The sequence below is a fragment of the Carassius carassius genome, chromosome 36, assembly GCF_963082965.1.
Source record: "Carassius carassius chromosome 36, fCarCar2.1, whole genome shotgun sequence".
NCBI classification, from domain to species: Eukaryota; Metazoa; Chordata; class Actinopteri; order Cypriniformes; family Cyprinidae; genus Carassius; species Carassius carassius.
This window is the reverse complement of record NC_081790.1, coordinates 6585674-6599053: the sequence shown is the minus strand read 5'-3', so window position 1 is coordinate 6599053 and position 13380 is coordinate 6585674. Positions and strand designations below refer to the sequence as shown.

Here is a 13380-nt window from a genome sequence, read left to right as displayed (position 1 = left end):
TTACTGTCAGAACAGTGGAGGGGAATTTGACATTGAAAGGTATTTTAATGCCTCTCAGGGGTGCTGATGGGCGAGTGTTTATCCTGCATTGGTTTCACAGACGCAGACTGAGGGATTTTAAATAAGAAATGTTTAAAGCTCCACAGAGAGGATCTGATCCACAAGCTTTGACACAGAGGAAGAAGATTGCAAGCTTCTCAGAATTGCTTCGTTCTTTCCTTATACAAGCTAATATACTTCTCATTTTCCTCCTGTTTATTCAAACACACTCATTCTCTCTAGCAGACACATCTGTAATGTGAGGTGGCCTTCCCAACAGGTGCATTTGATTCAATGAACACACAGTTATGGAAACCTGCTCTCTCTGTCTTAACACCGAATTCATGAAGCTGTCAACAAGCAGCATGCCTCATATTTCCTATTTTTTTGTGCAATTCAAGGAATAGATGACCCAAACACAAGCATTCTGTCATCCCGTACAGGTTCTCCGGTGAAATACAAAATATGTTTCTAATAAATAAAAATATAATTATGCTTGTTGCCCATGCACTTACAACCAATGAGGGCAGAAGTTTTCAAGCTTAAGAAACAATGCAAATGTAGAAAAAGGTAGTCCATGCAACTTATGCACTATATTCCAAGCCTTTTGAATGCTTTATTATGAGGAACAGACCAAATTTCTTTATTTAATTTCACTTTTTTTGGTGATCTGTTCAACACCCATGTTGTTATGTGGTGCATGGATTACAAACGAACAATATTTACATTCATATTTTCATGCAAAATTACATTTTAATTTAGGTTCACTAGTAAATGTTATGACCGGTCCTCTGTCATGTTTAATATCTCCACTGTCTCTGGATGCAACAAATTTGACTGACATACTCCAGCTTAGGGTTGGCACAGGTCGAGAAACCTTTAAGCTTGGCAGGCTGTTAAAATCACTCTGAGGTTTCAGTCTTCAGAATGCGTTGCCTTATGATTGATCCCTGTGGGAAAATATTGTCTTCACTCCTTCAGTGTCCTGCTGCAAACCTCTGAGGGGCATAAACCCCTGACTCCAGTCTGTGTCCTGAGACCGGGTCATGAACAGCACACTTACACAAACACACACACACACACACACACACACTCACAAACACACACACACACACACACACACACACACACACACACACACACACACACACACACACACACACACTCAGATCAACAGGTCAAGTGATGTGACCTTATTTTCCCATTGAGCCTCACTCAGATTCCACTGGACTCTTACAACACACACACACACACACACACACACACACACACACACATTCCTGTAAAAGTGTTATCTGAGCAGACGCCTCTCATACACAGTCAAGCAGAGGAGTGCCATTACTTTACATAGAACATTTTTTTTTAGTAGGAAGAAAAAATAGATTCACTAATATTTCACATTGTTATAACTAAAATTACTGGCAGTCACATTTTCATTACTGCTCAACTTCAGTCGAGGAGAAACATCTCTTGAGGTTTTGGCACTGCAAAAACAAAAAGACAATGTTACATGATTCAGTGTGTGTGGTGTATTCTTTTAGAACACTGATATATGAACAGGTCAGTGACAGCATTGTGTTGGAAACAGGAACAGGTGTGGACAGGCTGTAGGTCTTAAACACAGCATGACCATTCCTGTGTGTTTAACAAGCCATGTTGATGATGATGTGTGTGTGTGTGTGTGTGTGTGTGTGTGTGTGTGTGTGTGTGTGTGTGTGTGTGTGTGACTGAACAGTTGCTGAGCAGATACAGGCCAGAAAGACACACACGTCATGTCTTGAGGTGAAAACCCAACAAGTTATTTTACACTAATAAAATACCAAGTGATCCCAAAAAGGTTATGTAACCACACACATCCTTACTCATAAACACTGATATGAGGACATGTACATCTTGTACTAATTTGTTTACTTGGAGACTTGGAATTGATGTCTTCGCAGTTACTTTAAAATAGATTGTTATAGTTTGTACATTACGCATTATTTTTGGAAACTGCGTTTTGAGATGGCCCCATGGTATACTGAAGGTATTAGATGGAAATAACACCTTAGCACTTACTTACTATTGGTTCTACTATACGCACCTATTCAAATGTTAAATTCTAACTAATAAAAAAAATTGTTATGTAATTATAAACATGTAGCACTGTTATCAGGGTAAAATACTTATGCTCTTGTATTCTTATCAAAGAACAGAGTATCATTACACACTCAAAGCCCTTCAGACACACTCATGTTAAACAGTTCAAAACAGAATGTACAAGGATTGAGAGTTGATTTATTACGTGAATAGCCTTTAAATTTGTATTCAATCAAAGTTAATCTCACATCTTAACACTTACATGTTTTTTTCATAAAAAGACTGGAGATATATAATGTACATTTTAGTAAGCCCAACCATTGTAAAAATCATTCCTGTTTTGTTAATCAGTTTACTATTTTACACACACACACACACACACACACACACATAAAATTATCCATTTAATAACCAAATTATAATGAAATCCAACTTAAAAAAAAAAATCATAATTAAAACTATTAATTATAATTAATAATTACAATTATAATACATCATATATATATTTTAAGAATGTATGCTTTTCTTCATTGATCAAATGTGACAGTAAAGAGACAGTAAAGACTTATGTAGTTACAAAAAAACGATATCATGTATAATAACTATATAACTGTATAATACAGTTCTGAACATTCTATTTGATTAAAGAATTCTGAACATGTAACACAGTTCACACACACACACACACACACACAGACACATGCTTACAGGTCTAGTCTTGTTTTGGCACAGAACCTTAAGTGGTTCTGAGTGGAAATACTGTCTGCAAAACGTAGAGAGTGTCAGTTTTCTGAAGTCAGTTAAATATAACCTCACTAGTAGGATATGTGTTGTCGCACTGGGCATCTGTATTTCTTGCTACACCCTCTGAATCACTGCATATGTGATATAGGTGCACAGTAGGGGGTTAAAAGAGGGCGAGAGGGGCTTCAACCCAAAAGTAGGACAGCCTTTGACTTAATTCACAGGACTACAACCCAGCTTCCTCAAAAAGTCACTCTCTGATGAAGTCACATGTCACAAACTTAGTGAAATATTACTCACCCTTGGGCCAGTCAAGAAGTAGAGAAACTTATTTCAGAACAGATTTAGAGCATTACTGTAGTACATCATTTGCTCAACAATGGATCCTCTGAAGTCAATGGGTGCCGTCAGAATAAGAGTCCAAACATCTGTGCATATTTCTGTTTCCTGACTCAAACTTTAATTTTTGTTCTGGGTAAACAATTCTCTTAAGAGTCTATCAAACATAAAAACATATCTATTACATCTACTACATGGTTTAGTGGCGGAGTCATGTCATGTTTATGACCAAAAGTGGTAAAGCCACCCTGTAATTCACTCGTCACCAATCACAATATTTCTGAAACATATTCATCATTTTAGAAATATGTCGCTATTTATTTTGTCCACAAGGTGGCGCTATATCGCTATAATATAACCACACGGAATTAAAGGCTAAGCATATAATAGAATAACACAAATAGACTATTATATGTAAAAGTGATTTTTTTTCAAAGGTTCCAAAGGTCTTTAACAACTAACACGAATAAACCTTTCAAGCGAGTTGAGTGAAATTCAAAACATAAGAAGAAATATTTCGAAAAAAATAGCCTTCTACATATACAGTACATGGTGTGTGAATTTTCTCTACGCATAGAATACCTGAATGACCTCCTAGATTTACCAAAATAAGCCATAAACAATAGACCAAACTAAAAATTCTGAAGAAAAACAAAGAGCATACTTACCAGAACACTGTCTATCCCATAATGCGACTGAATCAACATGATCTTGAATTTCCTGAGGAACAAACTAAGTTTTTTTTTTAGCTAGTTAATTGGACCTGCGACTTTTAAAAGACATTTAAACACAAAACATTTTATTAAGTGAATTAAGTCTTACTGCTTTACCTACTATAAATAATAATAATAATAAAAGACTATACTGTGCAGTAATTGATAGGTAGGTCTGTTAGGTTAGTATTCCATTCCAACAGAACTGAATTTATTCCAATATTTTAATTGAATTTTAACTTTCTACACAAAGCTCAAAATGAGTTGCATGGAGTTTTAAAGTAGTTCTGTATTTCTAAGTTGTCAAACAGCTAATTGGCCTCTTGAATACTTGATCGGCCTCTTGATGTTGATTGTCCTCTTATAATTAAGAGTTACAGCATGCACACAGGTGGGTAATAGCATTTATGACCACACATTTTAAGAACTTATAAGGAGATACAGTACAATATTGTGAACTCAAGTTATAATATCAGTGCTTTAGACCATCTAAGGTTTAGTGGCATCCCAAATAAAGAAGATTAACAAGGATTTATGCAGTACTGTTACTTGAAAGCTTCCTTTGGGTTCTGAAATGTCTAATGGGATGATTTGGGATTTTTTTTTTCTTTCTTCAAAATGATGGATTGTTAACTGACTCATCCATCACTTCCTGCAATTAAGATGCGGTCGCCTCAATTACACTTTAGATACTGATGTCCGGTCATTGTTTTATTGTAACTAGCTGCTCACACTTGAGGCACTCGTGTTCACATTACGTGTGACATCAGCTCATCTCATGTATGACATAATTTCCACTTATGCAAAGACGTATTTCCTGCGTCACAATATGTGTACATCTGCGTACCTCAAAAGCATGTGTTGTGAAATTAAATGTTAGCATCCGATCCCAACACAGTAAATTTTTCTCACTCTCTGTAAGTTACCAAAAACAGGCAAAATATATCAACACACACTGTAACAATACACTTTCATCTGTTAATTCTGTAAATCAATTCATTCATTTAATGCATTCACAAAAACAACACCAAAGCTCTCTAACACGATTCATAAACAGCAATCTACAGCTTTTAAACAGAATCGATTGAGAAAATAGGGGACAATGAATTAATAAATATACTGTACTTAAAACATCTTGTTTCTCTGAAATATATAAATATATTTAAATCTTCTCTTCACCTTCCAGTCTTGATGGAATGAAGCAGGACTTATCGTTTTGGCAGGAAGAGATACGGCTTTTCAATTAGCACAGTTAACACGTAACCTACAGAGACTGTCAACAGCAGGTGACCAAGAAACAGGTAGAACTGAGGACAGAAAATTAGAATTTTTTTTACTAAATGTCATCCAGAAAGATGAACTACCTATTATTAAGATAAAACACATGCTTAATTAAAAAAAAATATATATATTCATAATAAATATACACAGTACACACACATATATTATGCAAACAAAAACTTATTTTGGATGTGATTAATCATTTGACAGCACTAATTTTGATCAAATGCACACTGTCCTGCCCACTCTCACTTGCATTTATTTGAAGGTAATACTTACAAAGTTGAAGTCTGTATAGTGCATGGCAGTCTCTTGTTTGCCGTTGTACAGTATAATAATGACTGGGTGGATCAGATAACAGGCGAAGCTGATGTTAGACAGAGGAGCCCACAGGCCTAAAGACAGAATTTTATCCACAAACCCTGTGTAGACAGAGAAATATTTAAGTAAGTTTCAACAGAAGCCGATTATATGCACTCTTTTTTTGGCTGACAGTTGTGTTACCCCTTATTTATCCTAATTATTTACTCAAATCTGAGATTTCAAAGCTCTTCTTTTTACCTCCGTATCCTTCCTCGCAGGCCAGGATGATCCAGACCAAAGCCAGGGCCCAAAGTGAGCGGTGCGTCCCCTGATAAACAGCATGGGTCAGGGACAGATAGGGCGGGACCTCTCTCAGCACATAGGCCAATCCCACCAAGAGGGCCATGACTGACAGCGAACAGAGCCAACCCATGACTGCCTGCCACTGTCACACAGCAAAAGTGATCTGTTATGAGACTGAAAACTCCTTTTTGGTGTAAAAAAGCAATAAAAAAAGCATTAAAGACATTGCCTGTTGTTTTATAAGTGTCTCTTTCTTGGTTGTCATGTATATTCCGGCAAGAATGCCCAGTAGATACGGCCCATATCTTGTGTAGGGTTTGTTGTAGTAATACTGAAAATAGCTTTCGTATGCCCTGAGACAAGTAAGAATAAAACAAAACTTATGTAACATTTGAGTGAACAAAACTCTGAGTGAATAAAACTGCCTTGGTATTGCACAGTGCTTTAGAAATGCATGCATTTCTTATTGGAAGTGTTTTCTTAAGAAATGATCTCTTACAGTGTGGTTGGCTGGTGCACAGGGAGATGCAACAAACCGGTGATCAGGGCTCCTGTTACACTGGAGATTATTAGGAGAACGACCGACACAACGACAAGCACACTTTTGTTTCTGGAAACAAGTAAAGAGGTTTTGTTTATGACCTGGGAAAAACTGGCACCCTTGCCATGGGTAAATAACACAAAACCTGTCATATACATTTCAGATTTTACTCAGAAATTCTAAAAAAGGAATGATAACTTATTGTTTGTTTAAAGAAAACAGAGCCTGTTTTTCAAAACGATTAAGACATTTAGTATTGCATTACTACAATTAAAAAATCTCGTTCTTATTACTAATGCAACCAAGGGTGCATTAAATTGAACAAAAGTGACTGATGATTTCAAATTAAAATTGTACATTTCAAGATTACTTAAAAACTATCATGGTTTCCAAAAATAAATAAATAAACAAATAAATAAATAAGCAAACAAAAAATATTAAGCACAACTGTTTTCAGCATTGATGATAATAAATATTTCTTATTCAGCATATTAAAATGATTCTGAAGGATGTGGTGACATTTTTGCCATCACAGGAAAAAAATAAATTTTTTATAATTCAATTCAATTCCATTTGTAAAAACTTTTTCATTCTACTATTGTGGTGTGGTTATGTTCTATTTATTATAGTCAAAAGAACTGAACTTACATTCTGTACAGGAATATCAGAAAAGGTGTTGTTGCATAGAACTGGAAGTCAATGGAGAGATACCATGTCCATGGTGCACACTTACAAAAAAAACCAAAGAAAATTCATTATATTCATTATAATAATGTCATGCACTTTTAAACGTGCTGTAAAAAAAACAAATGAACTAAAGCATAATCAAAAGATGAATCTAGACGTACAATGTCTGTGATAGTGAAGAGGTTGTTGACGAGGAGCAGGTTGGACCACCAGTATTTCTTACAGCTGTAGACCTCATCCTCTGCTATGAACCAGAAGACCCCCCTCTGAACGATGGAGAAGAGTCCAATGGTCAAGCACACGATGAAGAGGTGGAGAGGTTGAATCCTGGACACATGGCAAGAATTATTACAGGACAGAAAGGAAGGATTATCAGAAAATCAACCCTGAAAACTGTGGTGTAGAACTAAACATGCGTCTGGAAAGCTGTAAAGATAAAACTAACCGCTTGAACCGCTTGAAGAGGAAATGAGCCACCAGACTGAAGCTAAGCGTGTTATCTGACCTCTGGATGGAGCTCAGCAGTGATTTGGCACTCAAAAGACCACTGACACAAGCAAACAAACAACACTTTGTCAATATTAAATAATCAATTATTCTTACAAGTTGGAGATTATGCCATAACATATTCCTTTTTGAACCATATTAACTACGAACAATGGAAACTTTTTCTGCAACATGGTCAAGGTTTTTTTTTTCTCAAATTAAATACATATTATTAATATATTTATATGTTTGAATAAACAAATTCTGAGCAAACCGATACGAGTACATTATTCAAAACAAATTGAAATAAATAAATACATAAATAAATAATTAAATAAATGTATTTGATGGAACTACATATAAGAAAATGTCTAATGATGAAATATTAAAGAATTGCCACATGGTAACAATCTTATTTTATGAATGAAATATTTTATTATAGTTTCAAATATATTATTTAGGAATTTAAAAAAATCACTCAAATTCACAAATGCAAAAGAAAAAAAAAAAGAATGTCATATAGCTTAAAAACTGCATGTTATTTTAAATAAACAAATAATTAAATAATTCACTGCACTACTTGGAAACATACAATTTATTAAATAAATAATGAATAAAATAACATTAAAAACACTGACAACCAATAAGAATCTACCCAACTTTAGAACTCAAGCATTTAAAGTGACAGACAACATATTTAATAAACAGAGTGCCTTGGTGTGGACACTAATATATCTATTATTATTTGTAATCTTTATAGTTATCATTCTTGGTAGGACCAGGCCTTAAGACTTCTAATATTGTCTAATATGAGATGTGGCCTCAGGTGCATCTTACCCCAGCAGCAGAAAAGAGTCAACCGCTAGATACACTGGCCCACTGAAGGCAAAGACATACAGAGGGTTCCTCTCAACCATTTCCTTCCACCTCTTATCATTATCTACACAGAAACAAATCAGGTGAAAGTTCAAGACATGGACAAAATGTCTCAAAATGAGAGCGGTGCATATACACTGATACGCTCTCACCCAGGTTACTCCAGGCGCTCAGCTGCACGGTGTGGCCTGAGATGATCCAGAGTAAACTGAGGATACGGATGCCATTCAGAGAGGAGTAACTGCTTCCAGAGCTTTCTGTGGCTAGTAACCCCTGACTGCTATTCTGTACCGAGAGCGCCTGAAGGCACGATAACACAGCTGAACAAGAAAATATACGAGGAACAGAGGAAGCAAAAAGGGGGAAATAATACGAGAAAAGAGCATGGAGGAGGAAAAAAGAATCAATTAAAATGGGTCAAATCAGTCACGTTCGCTATAAATGGTAAGATGAGTGTCTGTATGTGTCTTTGTGTGTGTACTTGCTCTTTGAGATGCGGGTCTGCGGGTCATTTTCTGCATTTTGGTCCCTTGTCTGTGTGGTATCTGGGGCAGCATTGCTCTCTTTACTCTGATTGGCTGAACCATTAGTCAAGAGAGTGCCGTATTGGTTGGTGTTTGAGGTATGAGCGAAACCCAGCCCTGTCCTCACCTCTCTCATTCGCTTCCTTTTTATCACCGCAACACAGATGGAAGCTATGAGTGGAAGCGCCAATAACGCACAACACACACACCTGAGACACACAAAACACTGATTTAGCCACGGAATCTTCACATCATTATGATAACAATTGCGAAAGAAAGAAAATACTTATTTGCAAGCACCCTGAACACCCTGGCAACTGTATTAAAAGGCTGAAAACACCTTAGCAACACCCTGGAAACTACAAACACAACACTCTAGCACTGTGGCATGTACAAGTGACATAAATAAATTTTCTTCTAAAATGAGCAGATTAGGAACAACAGAATTTGTTTAATTAAACACCCATAGGCTTGAACCCACATGTTGTGTGTGTGTGTTACTTACAGACAGACTATGGCAGATAGGTCTGCATGAGGAGAATCACTGAGGCACCGAGTCATGAATACACCAAGCGTGGAATCCAGCATTAGGATTGAAGGCACAGGAGGAAGTAAAGAGATCTGTTTCTGATCAAATGCATCTGCAGACACAAACACAGATAGGTGTGCATACTGTACATCCCACACAAATATTACAAAGAACCACTGTGGATTTATACTTTTTGTTTTTTAAAATAAATTATACAAGGTTCAATCATTTCTCTAGACTAATGCAATGACAAATACATTTTAAAATGCAAGTGCATGTGTTTAAATACTTGGGTCTTTGTGCAGATCGGATAAATGTTAAACACAATGGTTTCACGGACCATAAACAACTAGCGTCTGGACTTCGGATTCTGTACAAGAGTCTGGAACGCAAACACCCACAAAATACTCCACACTGTCCTGCAAAGCAGAATAATATCACCAACAAACATGCTTTCATTTCGATTAAAGACAGTGTCTGGTTATTTTATCATAATAGATGCATTATTTGGAAATGAAGGTTTAACACACACTGGCTTGAGAAAAAAACACACTTACCCTAAAAAATAAAAATAATAAAAATGATAATAATAATGATTTGTTTTCAGGTTCTTAGTGGATTGAGGCATATTTTCTGTGGATTTTGTGTTTGGGTGAGTGTACCTGTTTGAGGAACACCTGGCAGTACTGTCCCCTGAACTCTGGGCCCTCCACAGACAGACACTCTCTCAGAGACCCAGGTCTGTTCACGTTCCCTCCTTCAACATCACTGCCAATCTTACCAAATGCATCGTACACTACAACAACAACAAGTGGAACAGGAGAGAAGAAATGAAATCACAATGAAGAACATCGAAATACACATTTGTAAATAATAAATAAATAAAACATTGATAAAGAGAGATAATAATAATAATAATACAATAGTAGTATTTATAATATAAAAAATAAATAAATAAATAGCTCCAAGATATTTAACATTTTCAAATTTCAGAAATCAATACTACTATTACTAATAAGGAAAAATAAAAAAACTGAAAAGAAAGATAAAAATACAAATTATTTAAAATATATAAATAGATTATTATTATTATTTTTTAATGATGTGTCCAACATGATAACTGAGCATTAAACAATACAATTAAGGAAAATAAAATAAACTGATAAATAAAGAGAGAAAATATAAAAACAAACAACAATAATAAAGAAAAAAAATGCTAAAGAACAAATATATGTCATATAAAAAATATATAAAAAATGTTTTTTTTAGATTTTAAATGATGTGTCTAATACAGGATCTGGCCATAGTTAAAATAGGACATTTAAGTAGCTTTTCTAAATATGCCATAGATAAAAACATTACGAGTGTGCATCCTGAGACAAAACAATGAATCTTACATATTTTAAGAACACTAAATGCAAGTTTCTTTCAGAAGAAAAATAAACTGATAAAAAAGGGAGAAATAAATAAAAATATATAAAAACAAACATCATAATATAAAGAAAACAAATGATAAACAATAAATAATAAAACATACAAAATATTAAGTTATATAAATAATTGCTTTTTAGATTGTAAACTATGTGTCTAATATTATAACTCAATATTAAATAATACAATTAAGGAAAATAAAACAAACTTATAAAGTGATTTTTTTTAAACAAACAGTATAATGAAATAATATATACAATATTAAAAATAACTGTTTAAATTATGTAAAAAAAAAAAGTTTAAAATGTTGTTAAATAAAAATGACTTTGACACAAAAATGTTATTTGTACACCTCAATCCACAACTAGAAAACATGACCCCCATTCACGTATGCGCTTACGTATGCTTTAGTAAAATCTGGCATTATTACTTACTCAAGACTGCATATTTGCTTGGAGAATCTTTCTGTAATTCCATAAGGAATGCTGTTGTGTCCTCCTTGCATTGTAGCGACACGTTCCAGGCACACGCACCGTGCCAAACCAACAGGTACATCAGAGTGACAGCACTCCATGTTAACCGTAGCATCTTGTAAAGTGTTTCATTTTGGGTGTTTCACTGGTTTAAATATTGAGAGCAGGACACATGACAGGAGAAGAGTTGGACATGTGACCTGTCATGCTCTCCCACCATCCGAAATGACCATGGAAATCAAATCGCTATGCTTGGATGATAGTCTGGTCATCACTTACTCAAACTCAACACAGTCGGCCTTTTACCTCATGGATGCCAATAAACAGCTCAACAACACTATATTTGTTTTGTGAATGTATTCGTGATTAGGTCAGACTTATACAGTACGTTATTAAGATATCAATGTTTAAAAAAACAAGACCAAATTATCTGTGCTACACTATTTTGATTAATTTTTATTGTCAACAGCTGTCCTTTTCAATAGAAACCAAGATGATATTTCAATGAAACCCAAGTGAGAACTCCATTAAGTCTTAGAAAGAGAAATATTTGCCAAGATATTAGGCAAAAAAAAAATCACATGTAGCACTTTTAACTAGTAAAGAGAGAGTAAATTCTATAAAATGCTAAAAGATATTATCTCTAACATCCAAAATTACAGTGTAATTTTGATTAATTACAAATTTAAAGTCACTCTCATCCTTGTCAATATGAATGCACCAATCACATCGCTGCTTTTCACAGTGCTCCCTTATTCTGAGAATCTTGACTTTAAAATTCCCTTGTAACCATGGCGACCAGTGGCTGACAGTAAATTGCTTTCAGGCTAATTAAAATGAGGCAATGCGAGAGCTGAAGCACACAAACTCCATTTCAGTTTAGACATGTTAGATATTTGTGTATGTATCATTTATTAATGATAAAGTTTTTTGCACAAACATAGAACAAAGTCTACCGAACATCATCAAGAGATTCTATAAAACAGATCAATCACCGTGAACGGCTTCTCTCATGCACCGTATGCATCTTCAATAGAATTCATTTATCCCCCCCAAAAAAACAAAGAAGAGCAATAGGAGTTTCCATGACAAATAAAAATCAGACATAGAACTAAACTCCTCATGAAGTGAAACGTTGAAATTAATTGGTTAGAGAGGGAGAAAATGCAAAGAAATTTTACAGTTCGTTTCACATTTTGACCAAAACATTCATACAGTATATAGTGAAGGCAGCTCTTTTTTTCCTCTTTTTCACACTTAGCATGTGAGTCGATGGAACACCAATCTCGAGATTTTCCATAACATGCTGTTTTAAATAAACTAACTAAAAAAACATACACATTGGGTTGATGACAAATCAGCGATTGGCTTTCGAGCGCCGGAGGCACTAGACCACACTTTAGTATACCAGCACTTATGTATTACTGATTCAAACACACAAGACTATGAGTGGAGCATCCTACTTTGGAGTTTCATTTGTACTTTCACATATCTGTAGGGCAGAGTGGTTTTGGATTCAAATGACAAATAAAAGCTTCCCAAAGTACCTCAAAATTAAATGTGATTCTTGATAACAGGCCAAATTTAAAACACTGTAGAGTGGTAATAATCCAAAATACAAATGCAATCAAACAGACAAGCTATGATTTGGAACAAGCTGCATGAGAAGAAATGAAGTGAATGAGATTCGTCCGGCTGTTACGACTCTTTAGGTTTAAAAGCACATATTGATTCAACACGACCTCTTGGCAGTGGCTGAGATACATAAAGACCCACTTTCATGTCTTGTTCTTCCGTAGTGCTAAATTATAGTAGTTTGAAACGGACGGATACTTCACAAAACAGAAATGCACCATAAAAAGCTTTCAGGCTGAACTCAACATCCAAATCTTCAGTCGGATGCCATTGTCAGCCGCTTGAGGAGACACTATTCTTGCTTGTGTTGTAGGATGTGGACTGCTTGTCCTTTTAGAGTGCAAAATGTCTCACTGAGAAGTGTAACGGTGACATTCTGTGCACTTTTTTAGCCATT

The 13380-nt window shown here is 35.1% G+C and overlaps 1 protein-coding gene across 1 annotated transcript; it reads right to left on the bottom strand.

Annotated features, from left to right (window-relative positions):
* Positions 1-4896: 4896 nt before the first annotated feature.
* Positions 4897-11599, bottom strand: oacyl (O-acyltransferase like). Its single transcript, XM_059526013.1, has 15 exons — positions 11310-11599; positions 10107-10240; positions 9785-9863; positions 9421-9556; positions 8877-9124; positions 8544-8711; positions 8353-8455; positions 7475-7576; positions 7191-7356; positions 6991-7070; positions 6301-6411; positions 6031-6154; positions 5757-5943; positions 5475-5617; positions 4897-5221 (listed from the first exon to the last, which is right to left on the bottom strand). The coding sequence occupies exons 1-15, from the start codon at positions 11461-11463 to the stop codon at positions 5123-5125; spliced, it is 2034 nt and encodes a 677-aa protein (XP_059381996.1). The 5' UTR covers positions 11464-11599; the 3' UTR covers positions 4897-5122.
* Positions 11600-13380: the final 1781 nt, after the last annotated feature.

Bases quoted from the DNA above. Each gene is read 5' to 3' on its own strand.
- oacyl (XM_059526013.1), bottom strand. From the start codon at position 11,463: ATGCTACGGTTAACATGGAGTGCTGTCACTCTGATGTACCTGTTGGTT. The intron at 7,357-7,474 runs GTTAGTTTTATC...CCATGTGTCCAG, and splicing joins CTCTTCAAGCGGTTCAAGCG to GATTCAACCTCTCCACCTCT. The intron at 5,944-6,030 runs GCAATGTCTTTA...GCTGTGTGACAG, and splicing joins AGACACTTATAAAACAACAG to TGGCAGGCAGTCATGGGTTG.